At 41.0% G+C, this 16,288-nt stretch overlaps 1 protein-coding gene across 3 annotated transcripts; it reads right to left on the bottom strand.

Moving 5' to 3' along the window:
- Positions 1 to 3,099: 3,099 nt before the first annotated feature.
- Positions 3,100 to 15,934, bottom strand: LOC117826873 (spindlin-Z-like). Of its 3 annotated transcripts, XM_034703277.1 has the most exons (6): positions 15,807 to 15,906; positions 15,462 to 15,514; positions 15,125 to 15,166; positions 12,476 to 12,735; positions 10,444 to 10,677; positions 3,100 to 4,298 (listed from the first exon to the last, which is right to left on the bottom strand). In XM_034703277.1, exons 3-6 carry the CDS (start codon positions 15,142 to 15,144, stop codon positions 4,093 to 4,095), a joined length of 720 nt encoding a protein of 239 aa, XP_034559168.1. In that variant the 5' UTR covers positions 15,145 to 15,166; positions 15,462 to 15,514; positions 15,807 to 15,906; the 3' UTR covers positions 3,100 to 4,092. The 3 variants fall into 3 exon arrangements, with proteins under 3 accessions (XP_034559168.1, XP_034559167.1, XP_034559169.1); XM_034703276.1 differs by lacking the exon at positions 15,462 to 15,514 and having other exon boundaries at positions 15,807 to 15,934; XM_034703278.1 differs by lacking the exons at positions 15,462 to 15,514; positions 15,807 to 15,906 and adding an exon at positions 15,741 to 15,759.
- Between the last annotated feature and the right edge of the window lie 354 nt (positions 15,935 to 16,288).

Genomic DNA, 16,288 nt, shown 5'->3' with positions numbered 1-16,288 from the left:
ATGATTAGGGTTAGGGTTAGGGTTAAGATTAGGGTTAGGGTTACGGTTATGATTAGGGTTAGGGTTAGGGTTATGATTAGGGTTAGGGTTAGGGTTATGACTAGGGTTAGGGTTAGGGTTAAGATTAGGGTTAGGGTTAGGGTTATGATTAGGGTTAGGGTTAGGGTTATGATTAGGGTTAGGGTTAGGGTTATGACTAGGGTTAGGGTTTAGGGTTATGATAAGGGTTAGGGTTCTGATTAGGGTTAGGGTTATGATTAGGGTTAGGGTTAGGGTTATGATTAGGGTTATGGTTAGGGTTATGATTAGGGTTAGGGTTAGGGTTATGATTAGGGTTAGGGTTAGGGTTAAGATTAGGGTTAGGGTTAGGGTTATGATTAGGGTTAGGGTTAGGGTTATGATTAGGGTTAGGGTTAGGGTTATGATTAGGGTTAGGGTTAGGGTTATGACTAGGGTTAGGGTTATGATTAGGGTTAGGGTTATGATTAGGGTTAGGTTATGATTAGGGTTAGGGTTATGATTAGTGTTAGGGTTATGATTAGGGTTAGGGTTATGACTAGGTTTAGGGTAAGGGTTATGATAAGGGTTAGGGTTATGATTAGGGTTAGGATTAGGGTTAGGGTTATGACTAGGTTTAGGGTAAGGGTTATGATAAGGGTTAGGGTTATGATTAGGGTTAGGGTTATGATTAGGGTTCGGGTTAGGGTTATGATTAGGGTTATGGTTATGACTAGGGTTAGGATTAGGGTTGTGATTAGGGTTAGGGTTATGATTAGGGTTAGGGTTAGGGTTATGATTAGGGTTAGGGTTAGGGTTATGATTAGGGTTAGGGTTATGATTAGGGTTAGGGTTAGGGTTATGACTAGGGTTAGGGTTAGGGTTATGACTAGGGTTAGGGTTAGGGTTATGATTAGGGTTAGGGTTATGATTAGGGTTAGGGTTAGGGTTATGACTAGGGTTAGGGTTAGGCTTAGGTTTAGGATTAGGGTTAGGCGTAGGGTTATGATCAGGGTTATTGTTTAGGTTATGGTTATGGTCATGATTAAGGTCAGGGTTATGAAGAGGGTTAGGGTATTTATCATTAGGGTTAGGGCCAAACTGTTCACAATACTGAGCACCCTGATGCGGAAAAGAAAATGCTGGAGCTTGCAAGTTTCTATTCAGAAGGTATCTCAAAGCCAGAGGAAGTTGTGGAGGAGTTCCACTCTTTTTGAGACATTGTTTTCACTGTTTCAGCCATGGATCCTACCACTGATGTTTAACTGACGTGTTTAACGGATCTCCTATGTGTCATCTCCTGAGGTATTGTAGACTGCCTTTGAAATTGTGTTTAAACCTCTATGTATATTTTATGTTTAAATATATTTCACTGTGTTGTAGACCGCTGTGTCTATTTCATGTTTATGTTATTCCTGAGAAAGACAGTACTGGACAATGCACCTGCCTGTCGCTATCCATCTGCGTCAGTGCTGAACCATTCATTAATCAATGCAGTAGAGTGCTGTGTGCTGTCCTCGGTGCAGCTGAAACATTTGAACTCGACAAGCAACCTGTTACCTTTTATGGGCTGTCTTGGATCAATAAGTGAGAATTTGTGTTTTTTATTGATAAGTAGGGGAGAAAATATATCAGCTGTTTAACAGTTGTGAATTTGACCATCAGAAGGGCCCCTTGAGGATGCTCCGCCCCTGCCTGGCAGGGATCTATACTATGTGGGGCTAGAATGATCTGACCTATGACTGCAAAATGGAGCTCTCTTTTTAATAACAACTGTATAATATACCTGAACGTAGAGGAACTTAAATAAGCAGGCCCTGCAGAGTGGCACGTTAGTGTGGGGTTAAGCGCTGTTGCTTTCCTTTGAGGCAGTGCTGGGTTTGAATCCCAGAAGCCATCCTGTGTGAAAATACAGTGCTCTTGATTCTGCCCACTCAAATATGGACCATACTTTTGAATCACCATAATACACTGGGAAGTAGATAAACCTGGAGAGAAGCACTAACAGGCAGCACAGTGGGTTGTTGGTTTTATCTGAGGCCTCAAAGCCAGAGGGTTGTTGATTTAAAGCTGGTTCTGGGAGACCAGATCAGTGAATGTGCTGGTTCCCTTTGGTATACAGGGAGGAGTCAGAGCGTGGGTGGAGAAGGTTTTTCTGTGTAGACTGTCCATGAGATTAGACACTGAGAATTTTGAAAGTGGCATACAAACATTAAAAAATGTGTATTTTACAGAAAAATGTATTACGTTACTTTGCCATTGCATCTGCAGAATAAAGATGAGTGCTTGGGAGAAAAATAGCTTTGAATTCATACAGTCCTTTTGAAGCTGTGGGTGTGGAAGTCGATTCACTGTTGTGAAGTACATGTATTCAGAAAAGTCAAGGAGACTTCTCCCAGCTAATATGATGATATAAAGAGTGGGAATTAACACTGAGCTCCATGTACATTAATTATAAAAGTATTCACATTCTGAGAACTCTACCTCTGCTGCTATATCATCTTCATATAAAGGCATAAACCAGGAGGTTACCAGGTTAGGATTATAGATAATCATTGAAGTTTAAAACGGAGTATAACATTAAATAAGAGAAGGATCTATCATTTCAGTGAAGCATTTCAATCAACTTTTGACTTGAGGCAACTTTTATCGTCCATAGTACTTAAAGCTCCTGTGAGGAACTTTCTGTTTGTGTTGGCTTTGGCGCCCCCCTGTGAACTAAGTGACCTTGCTTATTTTGTTCCGTACATGTGTAAATTATGTTATCTCCTCCTGCTTTCAACTAACAGTCAACTATTTCACTCATTAAGAATATTTACTGCAGAAAAAAAAAAATTTCTTGACTTGCTGTCAAACACTTCATCTGACACCTACCCTCTCACAGCAATTTCAGGCTTTATAATAACAAAACGGAAATGATCAATACCTTTTCTAACAATCTTGTTTGCTTTTCTAGGTCATAAAGAGGCATCACTGTTTATTTAAGTCCATTTCATGACCACTCAAAAACTCCTCACAGGAGCTTTAACCTATAAAAATGTTTCTCTCAGAAATGATGGATTCATATCCAGCGGTACATTTCTCAATAACTTGACAAGTAAATTATTTTCAAGCAGCTTTGTTTTATGTTCATAAAAATGTCTCAGATTGTATTTACAGAACAGAACATATTAAGAGTCACAAAGGACAGGCCTGAAGATATCATATCACATCATATCATTTTTGGCAAATAAAGACCGTAGTCCAAAATACTAAACAATGTTGGAGGCAAATTTGAACTACATAAACAATGTGTAGCACAAACACCTTGAAACAACTTGACAACAACACCATCATCATCATTTTTTCATATATTATATTAATGTAGAAAACTTGCAGTTTACATGTGGAAACAAAACGGAAATATGATACATGTTTTCTGAAAGAATAAATCTGTTTTATATGAGAGAAGTGAGACAGTTACTGCTCATCAATGTCTATACACTTCAACTGAAATCAGACTTCCCTGTGATGGTAAAATTAGCGCACTGGTTAAATGAATATCACAACTATATTCAAAGAACTGAAAGGCCTACCCAGTGACACACATAAAGCACAGCAGACGACGTTTGCCAAAATGTTACCATCAGAACAGCGAGATATTTCAGGTGAAATAAATAGCACAGGCATATAAAAAAAGAAACGAGTAAAACACAGGGGTATTGGTAAGAAAGATGAATTTTTTAAGTTTGCTGTGGGTTTTTTTTTTAGCAAAAGTATGAACTTGGAGTCTGAAAGTTTCACTATACAAGTATGATTTCACAAAACTTGTAGCTCCATTTCATCTGCTGGGCTATACAACCACTGTCAGACCTGCGTTATTTACAATGAAGAGGACCTCTTAGTGGAACATCAAGGTCAACTTAAAACTGAGAATCAAAAACCAACATGTCTTGCAATGTGAGTTTAAAAAATTAAAACAAGAGAAGACGGCGGTTTTGAACTTCGGCACATCACCTCCAACTAGAGAAAACTGACTCTGTAACACTTTCACAGGTAACGACTGGTCTGGTCGGAGATGAGCCATCGACAGAGGATGAAAGTTGTCAGTCAGTACTAGGTGGTCTTCACCAGATCATAGACGTGGATGTGGATGTCATCGTCATATTTGATGTAGTATACAGTGGGCTTAGCTGGGACCTGGTAAATAACCAAGCCCGTCCTCTTGATGCCATTATCTGTGACGTATTCCACCTGTTTACCCACAAGGCTCTCTGGCTCCTCACCTGGCTTCCTGTCAGCCGGGAGTAGGTGTTTGTTTTCTGGTTGACAGAGAGAAAAATGACATCAGATAACAAAAAAAACCCAGTAAAACAGGAGCACACCATTTTATAGTTGTAAAATATAACTAGCCAGAATTCAGGGGGTAAAATATCTTCGAATATCTTCTATATTATAGATATAATATCCTGTTGCTAAGCGGCATTCAAGTGGCTGCTTGTTGCAGCAGCTCTCTCTTCATTTTTCTTTTTTCGACTCTTTTTTTATATCTGTTTAGTTATCTTTGTATTTGGAGCCTGTCGTGACTTTTAATGACTCATTTGTTGGCCATAGACACCAAACTGGCTACGTTTGCAGTGGTGTTTTTTCTATTTTTGATCCTGTCTGTGTCTGGAGATCCGACATGTAACCATGGTTGCATTGTTTACATACGAGATCAGCTGTTGCAGCCCGTAGCATGTTGATGCTAAACGATGCTAGGCCTGATGTTCCCTGCGAGCTGAGGAGGAGGAGGCAAGGATGACGTGCTGGTACTGAGGTGCAAGCTTAGAAAAGACGACATTGACCTGTTCCTCCACTCACCCTTATAGGGAATGTAAGATCTATCTACGATAAGGTGGACGAGCTAACCCAGCACCGGGAGGGAATACTGGCAGAGAAGCATCATGCTAACAGAGCTAACACCGGACACGAACACCACATTTGAAGGATTTCACCTGCTGTGGGCGGACAGGATACAGGAGAGCAAGACTGAACTAACTGGTGAAGAAGGCCAGCTCAGTCCTGGACCCTGTGGAAGTGGTGGCTGACAGGAGAATTATGGCCAAGCTGTCGTCTCTGATGGACATTTTTATTCTATATATATTCTTGTTAAATTCTTGTACTGTACACCTCTTTGTTTGCTGCTGTAACTCCATGAATTTCCCCATTGGGGGATGAATAAAGGAGTATCTTATCTTATCTCATCTTATTTAAAGCTGAACTTTCAACCTCACACAAAATGCATATATTAGTTTATTTATTGTCTGGCTGCATTAGAGAGTTGATTCTGAACAGAGTCAAAACTGCATAACATTAGTGATTGATTCTTAACAGCAGAAGAGACACCATCGACAACCTGATTGCAAACATCATAACACATATTATCCATGAAAAAGAGTCTGACACATTTCACCTCTGCCTGTTGACACTGTTATTAAAATGTTGGATTCCGTCCAATTCAAGAGGGGAAGAAATCACAGTTACCGGGCACAGATGTAAAGCCCAAGATCCACAGGATGCGTCGCGTTACGTTACGGCTGCGCCGCGCACGTCGCAGCAAATAGGTTCCCATTCAAGTCAATGCTCTAGAGTTCACAGGGCGCGCTGCGGCACGTCTCAGCTCCGTCTCTGGAGCGTTCCGCCGCGCCGCTCTGCCAGAGATACGCGGGGAGTCTATTTTCGCCGCTCCCCGCGCCCAGCACGCGTCAATCGACACAGAAATGATCGAACTATCCCGGAAGTCAGGCACGAGGATCGTATGCAACATCCGCTCACTTTCAAAATAAACACCATGTGCAAACACAAGATCGTAAATTTCACCACTTCTTCAACATTACGTCATAACCTGTGGCATCGGGCCAGACGTCAGTCTCAAAAGATATCCGACACCATGGACGAGGACGAGGAAAAGTTTATACTGTGTTGTTCTCGCGCGTTTTGGAGTTCTCGAGGGATCTTGAGTTTCCTGCTCCGGAGTGCGCGCCGCTCCAAACACGCATCCTATGGACCAGGGCGAAAGCCCCGGGACGGAGCAGAGCCGTGTCGCAGCCGTAACGCCGCGCACACGCATCCTGTGGACTCCCCGAGTAAGAGCAGCAGAGCTGGTGAGTGCATCTCTAAATTGCTGTGTTCCCTATAAAGTAACTTAAAGCGCAACCAAGTGGCAACCTCCGGTCTCAAACTATGAAGCCAATGCGGAAGTGTTATAAACTGCAATTTGTGGGGAATCCACTTGAGGCTGGCTACAGAAACACAGGAAACCACATAGACACCAATTCAAAAAGACGATCTTTGCAGCATTAATAGACATGTTTACAGCCTGGTTCAAAAAACAGCTTGGCTCTACATAGCTAATTTCTCTATTGGCACACACTGTATAGGGGGTTAAATTTTTTTCTAACACGACGGTTCAGAAGATATTAAGATTACAAGTTTTTGCCCAAATAAGGACATGACTGACTCGACTCCCGGACGGGAACACATAGCTGTTGGCTAGGCGGCTAAACTCCGCCCCTTAATGTCACACTGCCTGGTTGAGTTCGGCATTTCCAATATGGCTGCCGCCGTCGATTGGCTTCAAAACAGCGCTCAGGAACAGATGGTTGACGTCACGGTTACTACGTCCATATTTTATACAGTCTATGAGTGCAACTTGCAGGTTAACTCCAGTGAATCGATGTGCAGGAAAAGGATCTTGAAAGTTTCATTCAAATAAATTTAAGAATTAATACAGTACAGTAGTTTCTGGAGTCATTTTTTTTTTTATAGTTTTATGTTACTTCCATGTCATAAACAGACAACTAGATGTGTCGTAGCATAAGGGAGTCCCGCTGGTAATGCTAAAGTTCAACATTTATCAATACGGATCTTAATGTCAGTTTTGTCAATAAAAAGCATGACAAAGGTCAACAACGGACCTCAAGCTTTTAACTATGAGCCTGTTAGAAGTCTAAAAGAGCAGGATCAGGATTAAGAGAAATAACAGACAGATAGATGTGAAGTAGAGGAGCAATGAGACCCAGTGGAGAACTGTGCTGATTGACTTGTATTTAGCTAACCATATCTGATTGTGTTCACGTCAAAGGTTGTTAGTTTTAACTAATGCGCTGAATATGCAGATAATGTATAGAGGACATGAGCAGATATAATATGGATCTGTCTGTGTAGCTGTCATTGTTGTGCTTTGCCCCTTTCTCAGTAAGGGGCTCAATCTCTCCTGTATTTCTGCATCGTCCACTACATTATTTACTACATGAACTACATCTCCACATGCTTAAATTGATGAAACCAGCCAGGGACCCACTGTAGTGCATAATAATTCCTTGTGGGGATGATACGGACATTTTATAACGTGGATCTGTGTTTATCACAGGGATTATTTCATCTATTTTCAGCAATGTAATCAGAGGGTCCAGTCTGCAGTTTAGTTGTTATTTCTAACTGATAAACAATAGAACTGTAGATGAATCATAATGTGCATGAATAAAGTTTGTTTTACTTTGTCACTTCAGTCCTTAATTACCCTCCATCATTCATCTCATGCGGCTCTCTTTGTGTCAATCTGCCTCTCTGTCATTTTTTTTTAAGGCTGATGAAAGTGAAGTGAGAGAGAGACAGACAGGGAAATCCAGAGAGGGAGAGAGATTAATAACAGTGTCCTAATACTTTGTTTTACAGGTGTTTGGGTTGAAAAAATCAGCCTGTATTTTCATGTTGCACGGTGGCAGAGTGGGAGCATATCCCCAATGAGTCCCCATTGAAACGTCATATGACACAATGTTGAAATAACAAGTTTTTAAGTAGCTGAAAGCTGGGGTTGGTAGTCTCGGAAAACTAGCATGAATTTGAATGTAGCATTTCCTCATGACTCCGTCTAACCCCTCCCCTCCTCCTTCGGAGCTCCTCCAAAACGACGCCCCCTCCCCCCCGCTCACATGCACGAGCGCCGCTGACTTGCGACCGTATGATCGTGACTGATTCAATAGCGGTCTTCCCCAAAACATTATCATAGTGAAAGTTAAAACACAAACAAACATGGCTATTGTTAGCACTCACAACTGTCTTGCTAGCATTATCCAGTTGTACTGGTGACAAGATATCAGGAGAAAAGTTATAACACATATAATACTGTAACAACTCTACTGTTTGTTAGACGTGTTCAGTGTAGATGTTCTTAATTCCTACAGTGTTGACGGTTAGTGAAGTTATCAGGAGAGGTGTAGAGTGTGTGAGCGGGAGAGAGGAGAGACAAGAGGAGAAGTTCTTCATTCATTCAAACATTGATTGTTGCTTTGTTGGTGACCGGTTATTAAAGATCAACGTGTTCACGAATCGGCTCGCCATCCCTACAGCGTCCGGACGGGCGCTACAGTACATCTACATTTTCTGTAGGACTTACTAAATGTCATTAATTCTTCTGCTTGTCAGAGCTCCCGTGGTGAGAGCTTTTTAGACTCTGATCCGGACTACAGTCCTGAGCAAAGCACCTCATCGGGTCAGAGGGGACAGGCCCGAGGTCGAGCGAGAGGGGCAGTAAATAGAGGCAGGGGAAGCAGAGGCAGGAGACACGGACGAGGAGTACACGCCGGGGAAATGTACAAGCAGGAGGCGGGCAGAACGGCAGGAAGGGATTTCAATGGTTTAAAAATTTTGGCACCCAAAAAACGCTGATTGGTTGGTGTTTTCCCAGGTTTACTCTGGCTGTAGATTTTTTTAGAACACATCATGTATTGATTGCCATCAGGACATAAAGATCATTTTAACTAGTATAACAAAAAGTGTATCTAAATCTGATTACCAACCCTAGCTTTAAGTGGAAACAACTATTTTTAAAAGTGGACTTACACAAACAATTAGAAGAAATGATCAACTCTCTCAGTTGCACTTGAAACTATAAGCGAAAGTTATAATAGAAACAATGTCCAAAGATGTTACTTTTGCCTTATGCGTGTTTATCACCACACTTTTCCACTCATCACCTGGGCCCGTTTGCATGTCCAGCCATTAGCAATGAAAACAGGCTGTTTGTACTAATGGTGAAAAAAAAAATTGATTAGCGGTATGCATGAGCCAGGTTAACACCCCAACAAAGCATTAAATTTGATGGTGGTAGACCCCACAATTACAGGTGCTAGCACAAGGATTACTGCACCTGTTAGGCCGTTTAAAGGATGGCAGACACAGTGCTTATGCATTACCGTTTAAGACGAAAATGCGAAGACAACCTATATTTAGGGATCAAACAGATCCTTTGGAAAAGTATGATCTTTGGTGACTGACTTGCTGATAATAGCTGTTTGTTCATTCTATATTCTTGTAATAAAATGTCAATTTCTTCCGCTGAAAAATTGTTTATTTCTTGATCTTCTCTCAGTCCCACCGGCACCGCTTGCCATGTTTATTGTTGTTTATGTTTAAGCGGAGTAGGCATGCGCAATTCAGATTTGTTGGATAGGGGTTTTCCAGGAGGTTCCCTGGACATATGATGTTTTGCACTAGCCTCACTTTCATGGCGCAATTAGTTAATTGGCCAATTATTTGCAGCTTTGCATGCAGATAACGCTACAGCCAAATGGGTCGTTCCAAAATGGTACGTTAAGACTAATGGCTGGATGTGCATACAGACCCTGGCTGTGTTAAATACTTAGATTTTGACCCCCAAAACAACGGTATTAAAATCTGCATAACAAGAGCAACGCCAGAGACTAGCCAATCACACACGCTATAAAAAATCAATCCATAGAGAAGAATTCCAGCACATTTTAATTCTGCTTGTTGACACTGTGGCAAAAACTTAAGTTTCTTTTTGCATCATTGGTAAATGTTGTGGCAAACAAATTGAGTTCCGTTAGCATCCTAAATTGGTAAGCTAAACAACATGGATATTTCAATATCTGTTTGAGTCCTGCAATCCAGGCAACAACAGTAAACCAGGTGAGTGTGTCTCTGAGTGACAAGCAGGATAATGTATGGGAATATAAATATAATAACAATTTGCTTTATTCATCTAGCGCTTATCAAAACAAGGTTACAAAGTTATTTACAAATGAAAAAGAAAATAAACGAATAGATGGTTATGTAAATCAGTCAATCCTGCTCACCCTGTCGAGATTCTAATAAGCATAACTTTTAGCTCCCTAACGATTTTAACTTACGCAGTTACCTCTCCTATCCTCACTCAGTGCTTCCCTGATAGTGTTGCCTCTTTATAATAAGTAGAGTGCCTATATCAGAACATACTTTGCCTATTACGAAGTCAAACAGAAACTCTGCTCAAAATGATCAGGGGAAAACAAAGGGTTGAGTGTTTTGTAATGTTGACTATGTAAATTAGTTCCATTCTCTTCCTCCCACCTTCCAGCAGCTTCTGAATTATGAAACAATAAACAGTTTTATGCAAACACAACACATCCCTCGTTACTGTACCTGATTCAGGCAGGACACGTAGATCTCCGTCCTTGTAGTCATCCCACAGCTGGTACATGTACAGCACCGGGTCCTTCTCGTAGGTGATGTAATACCAGTGGGTCATGATGGGGGCTCGGGACAGCACCATGCCCCGCCACTCGTTTTTCTCCCCGTCCTCCTTCTCAAACAGATGCTCCACCGCCCGGCCCACCAGCTCCTCCGCCCCAGGAGGCACCTTGATCTTATTATTCACTGTAAAGGGAAGTCGCCTTGGTAAGCCTTATAACTGGAAAACGTTCTAACACAGTGTAGCCTTGCTTTCTCGTAACACTTTTTCCTCTCATGGTGCTAAAACAGCAGCAATCCAATCTGCAAAAAGCCCACAGTAGTCTAGCTGTTATGCTTAAAATGTATTTATCCAGTGCCTGATCATCTCTGAAGTTTTCCAAATGTTGTCATGTCCATATATTAAAATGGCTTTTATTGGGATTTTTGCATTAAACCGACGCTAAAATAACAGTTATTATGAACTGGGATGGGGGGGGGGGGGTACTACATAGAATTACATTTTTTTTCTTATTAAACATATGAAAAGTTTTACATGCTTTGTGGTGTAACTGCTTTAGCTTTTGCTCTATTAATAAGGGTCATTCTGAAATTAATGTTGTAACACTATAAAATGTCTAAGGGGTGAAACACTTGGGCATGATGCTGTTTTAGCTAATTGAGGTAAGGAAACGTTCCATGTCACCTTAATATCAACGATATATATCACATAAAATTGATCCCACTCACTGAATAAAGTTGAGTATTGATTGAGCTTAAAGCTAGGGTTGGTAGTCAGATTTAGATACACTTTTTGTTATACTGGTTAAAATTATCTTTATGTCCTGATGGCAATCAATACATAATGTGTTCTTAAAAAAGAGTGAAAAAAAAGCTGCTATCTACAGCCGGAGTAAACCTGGGAAAACACCAACCAAACCCCGTCATCAGGAGCCAAATTATGAAACCAATCAAATCCCTTCCTGCCGTTCTGCCCGCCTCCTGCTTGTACATTTCCCCGGCGTGCACTCCCCGTCCCCTGCCTCTGCTTCCCCTGCCTCTATTTACTGCCCCTCTCGCTCGACCTCGGGCCTGTCCCCTCTGACCCGATGAGGTGCTTTACTCAGGACTGTAGTCCGGATCAGAGTCTAAAAAAGCTCTCACCACGGGGGCTCTGACAAGCAGACGAATTAATGACATTTAGTAAGTCCTACAGAAAAATTATATGTATTATATGTGTTATAGCTTCTCTCCTGGTATCGTGTCACCGGTACAACTGGATAATGCTAGCATGACAGCTGTGAGTACTAACAGCAGCCATGTCTGTTTGTGTTTTTAGCTTTCACTATGATAATGTTTTGGTGTTTTCATCGTTTGTGTTTTGCACAAACCATGTGCTGAGGACCGGTTTTGAATCAGTTACGATCATATGGTTGCGAATCAGCGTCGCTCGTGCATGTGAGCGGGGGCGTCGTTTCGGAGGAGCTCAGGGTTCCTGAGGAAATGCTGCATTCAAATTCATGCAAGTTTTCCGTGACTACCAACCCTAGCTTTAAGTGATCACGTTAGTGTTCAGTCCAAGAGATTTCAATCACACTCTTACAAAACAGTTTCTTTTTGCATCTCGTTCTGCCTCTGACTTTCTATCTCTGACTTCACTTTCATCAGCCTTAAAAAAGGAAAAGAAAAAGATGGAGAAGCAGACACACTACACAACTCTTTCAGACAGAACAGTGGGGAATTTAAAACCAACAAAAGTAGAACTGTATAGTAAGCATGAGCAACAACAATCACAACACCAGAGGGACAGAATGAGAAATACACCGACTAAAACTTCAAACAGAGAATCCTAATGAAGTGCCAAATTATAGCTGGGAACAATTCCTGGTGTAGCGACACACACACTGAATATGACCAAAATAAAAACAGTAATTAACACTTCTTCTCAATTCTTAAATAAAAAAAAAATCACAAAGAAATATCAAATAGAAAGTTTGACACTCACCAACTTTCTCTGCTAGCACCTGCAGGTTTGACACCCTACTGTCTTTAAAGAGCTCGATGCCGTACACACAATCAAAGCCGTCATATTTGACCATGTAGAGGGAGCTGTTCACTGTGAGCCGCTCCAGGACAGTGCCTTTCCACTTGGTCACATTCCCCTTCTCCCTCCAGGTATGCTGAATCCTGCGGCCCAACAGGTTGTCTGGGTCTGCGGTCAGGGTCGACGCTGAGCTCTCACTCAGCTCTCCACTGCTACGCTTCCTGTGAACATAGAGGGAAGAGTTTAATGTATATCAGCTGTAGATCTGAAGTGGGGTCAGCTCTTTATGGGGCGCTTTAAGAGCGATGGAGTCAATATCAGTTGGGTTTTGTGGTTTGACTGTGAAGATAAAGCGAATATTTTCTACAGAAAAGCTACATATTGGTGTAGGCTTGTCTAATTATAATAATAATCATATGTCTCATGGTCTTAAATCTGCCCCCCCTCAAAGAAATCTTGCTTAATTGATTTCTAAAATTTAGTCATGTTCTCACTGATGAAAACTTGTTTCAGTGCCTTAAATATTGCATTACTAATATGAAACATTGCAAATTTAACCAAGTATCACAATATGGCCTAGGAGAGTAAAAAATTACAACATGGCATTGTTTTCAGTGTTGAAATATTTTTAAGATACAATTTTCTCACTTCTGTGTTTCTGTGTGCAGATTGGCAATTTTGTTCTTCTACTCCACAACATCTCAGAGATACAACTTGTACTTTTGTTCCACTACACGTATCCAACTCTTAAAGTTAATTTACACATGCCCATTTTTTCAGTAGCAATAAAACTCACAAATCTCCAATTTAATTCACTTTGATAAATTTCTTTCCTTTTTTTAAGATACATTTTTGGGCTTTTTCGCCTTTATTGGATAGGACAGCTGATGAGAGGCAGGAAATGTGGGGAGTACAGAGTGGGGGAAGACGTGCAGTAGCTGGTCGACCAGCCGGGGGTCGAACAGGCGACCTCTGCAATGAGGACTCTATACGTGGGACGCTTAGACCACTAGGCCACCAGCGCCCCAACTTTGATATATTTCTAATAAAATTGAGTTTAATGTAGTACAATAGTTAACTATTCAGAATTTAAAGCTCCTGTAGGAAACTTTTTGTTGTGGACAAAGTGGTACGTCTTATCTCTTAGATGATCTTGTGTGTAGAGGTAGAATTTTCTGACAAAAAATATAAATTCATTTTAACCAAATATATCACTTCCTATTAGGGTTGCAAAGAGGTGGAAAATTTCAGGTAAATTTGCGGAGAGTTCCTGGTAAATTTCCATGGGAAGTTAAGCTGGGGAATTTTGGAATTATTCCAAATTGGAAATTCTGGGAATTTATGGGAATTTAATGAAAAGGTATCATATTCAAGCATAAATAATAAGTGTTAAATATTTTATTGAACAATCAATTCTTTAATTGAAGAATAAAAACATGAATGTTGAGTTAAACATTACTCATCCCCCCGACCCAACTCATTCAAACATTAACAAAAATGCAATCCCAAAAAAGTCCCATTCTAAATGTTCAATGAAAAAAGCCACTCTCCCTCCAAAAAAGTCCCATTCAATCATAGACTGTATAAAATATGGACGTAGTATCCGTGACGTCACCCATCTGTTTCTGAAGCGCTGTTTTGAGGCCAATCATCGGGGCAGCCATATTGCTGCTGTCGAGCAAGAGTGATGTAAAGAGGCGGGCTTTGAGCCTCCTTGCCAACAGCTACAGTGTTCCCGCAGTCAGCTGTGCCTCTCATTGGAAGACTCGTAAGCTCAATATCTTTGAAATTGCCACGTTAGAAAAAAATTCACCCCCCTCTAAAGTGTGTGCCGATCGAGAAATGAGCTATCCAGACTACACTCGTCTTTTGTACCAGGCTGTGAACATGTTAATCTCTGCTGTAAAGATCGTCTTTTTCCCATTCATGTGAATGTGACTACCGATACTTCCGGAGCCAGCCTCAAGCGGATCCTCGATGAACTGCAGTTTTTAGCACTTCCGTATTGGACTCATATTTTTAGACTGGAGGTTGCCCCTTGCATTCAACATGCAAATAAAAAGTGCATGTAGGGGGCGTGGTCTCAATAGCCCTGCAGTAAGCAGTGTGCTATGTGCATGTGATTGAGGAACAGCATAGATATTCAAATGTACTTGCATGAAATGTGGTTGTTTTAGTCAGAATAATGCTAAAATATATTTTCCCCAACTTTATTTAAGTTCCCTATTAAGAGCCAACCTTCAATTTAGTAAATTCCCGTTACTTCCCATAAAATCCCATGAAAAGTTTCCAACTTTGAAAATTCCCAGAATTTTGCAACCCTACTTCCTATGGATCTTTGCTGTGTAAAATGTTATAAAATAGCTGCTCAGCAGTGTGCTGCATGTCACTTCGGCTGACACCTACCCCCTTAGCAGCAGGTTTAAGCATCGTAAATAATGATATAGAAATAACCAGTCTTTCAGCTGATGGTCTCCATTACTTGTGTTGGTCAAATGGAGGCATCAGTATTAATTGCATTCTATTTCATAACCAGTTAAAAGCTCTTAACAGGTGCTTTAACTGTCATGCCCTTTAATGCAGCAGAGATATATCAGATTTGATCCTTACCTGCCTCGTTTCTTTGACATGTTTCCATAAATTCACACAACCCTAAGAGACAAAAGACACATACCTTAGAGACAACGACAGAGCTTGAACCTTACATATATGAATGTAAAAGAGCAAGTTCGTGTACTGCAGATAAACCCACGATAGCCCAAAACTAACTCAGCTACAGTCATGCAAATTAGCCAACAGACTCCCATTACCGGATGTAAACAACATAACTGCGACAGGCAGAATGCTACAGCTACCTAACACAGCTCACTGCTAATTCAGGGAGAAGCTTGTACATTTATACAGCTAAGCGTGAGGCAGATAAATATGTAACTTCAGCAAGACTAACCGTGTAAATGTCGACGTGTCGAGTTTGGTGGTAGGCTTGCTGCTACATTGCGTCTAAAATTGGAAACAGCTAAGTAGACAACCTGAATAAACCCTCTCGGTGTGTGTGTCTTTATTTAAAATGAGTGATAGTTATGACCACTCGGCTCCAGTATTTCTTTACATAAGCTAGCCGAACAAAAGGAAATGCATCGCCGTGTAAGCGCTGATTTTGCACACTGGTTGTAACGTTAGCTTCTACATTAACATTATAAAAAATACAGAGGACCTTAAAATACACCTGGATTTCTGTGTGCAGCTGACAGTTTAATGAGCTGGAGCCCGTAGAATAAACAGTTTGTCCTACCTGGTCAATAATTTCACATGTGTTTGCCTTTGCAGAGCAGATTCCAACACCTAACGTAGGCTAGACACACGGAAACGATCATGATGTGCGGACTTCAAGAACCAGAGGCGACTTGCAAGCTCGCAAAGCATTCTGGGACTTGGAGTCCCTTTGAAAGGTTGCCATGTGAATAATCACATAGCTAATAACTTTGAAACCACGTGTAATGACGACGTCCACACGAGACGACGTTTTATGTTTTGTACCAGTTAGATATAAGTCTTTCTGATGTTTTCTTCTTTTTAAAACTTTGGGATACAGTCCAGCAAAATCAGTCCTGAAACTACATGTCCCATTAACCGCCAATACATATTCGTCAGTCATCAAGAATTTCTTAAACACCTCTTTTACGTAAAGTAAGTAACCTTTAAAGTCACAGAGCTAGAGAGCTAGAAGCAACACTTTGTAGTTTTAATTAAAGGCACTATGATGAGTTTTTAACT

The sequence above is a fragment of the Notolabrus celidotus genome, chromosome 15 (genome assembly GCF_009762535.1).
Source record: "Notolabrus celidotus isolate fNotCel1 chromosome 15, fNotCel1.pri, whole genome shotgun sequence".
NCBI classification, from domain to species: Eukaryota; Metazoa; Chordata; class Actinopteri; order Labriformes; family Labridae; genus Notolabrus; species Notolabrus celidotus.
The sequence above is the reverse complement of the archived record's forward strand: the minus strand, read 5'-3'. Positions and strand labels throughout refer to the sequence as shown.

Bases quoted from the DNA above. Each gene is read 5' to 3' on its own strand.
- LOC117826873 (XM_034703276.1), bottom strand. From the start codon at position 15,144: ATGTCAAAGAAACGAGGCAG. The intron at 12,736-15,124 runs GTAAGGATCAAA...CTATGTTCACAG, and splicing joins ATGTCAAAGAAACGAGGCAG to GAAGCGTAGCAGTGGAGAGC. The intron at 10,678-12,475 runs GTGAGTGTCAAA...TTCCCTTTACAG, and splicing joins GGTGCTAGCAGAGAAAGTTG to TGAATAATAAGATCAAGGTG.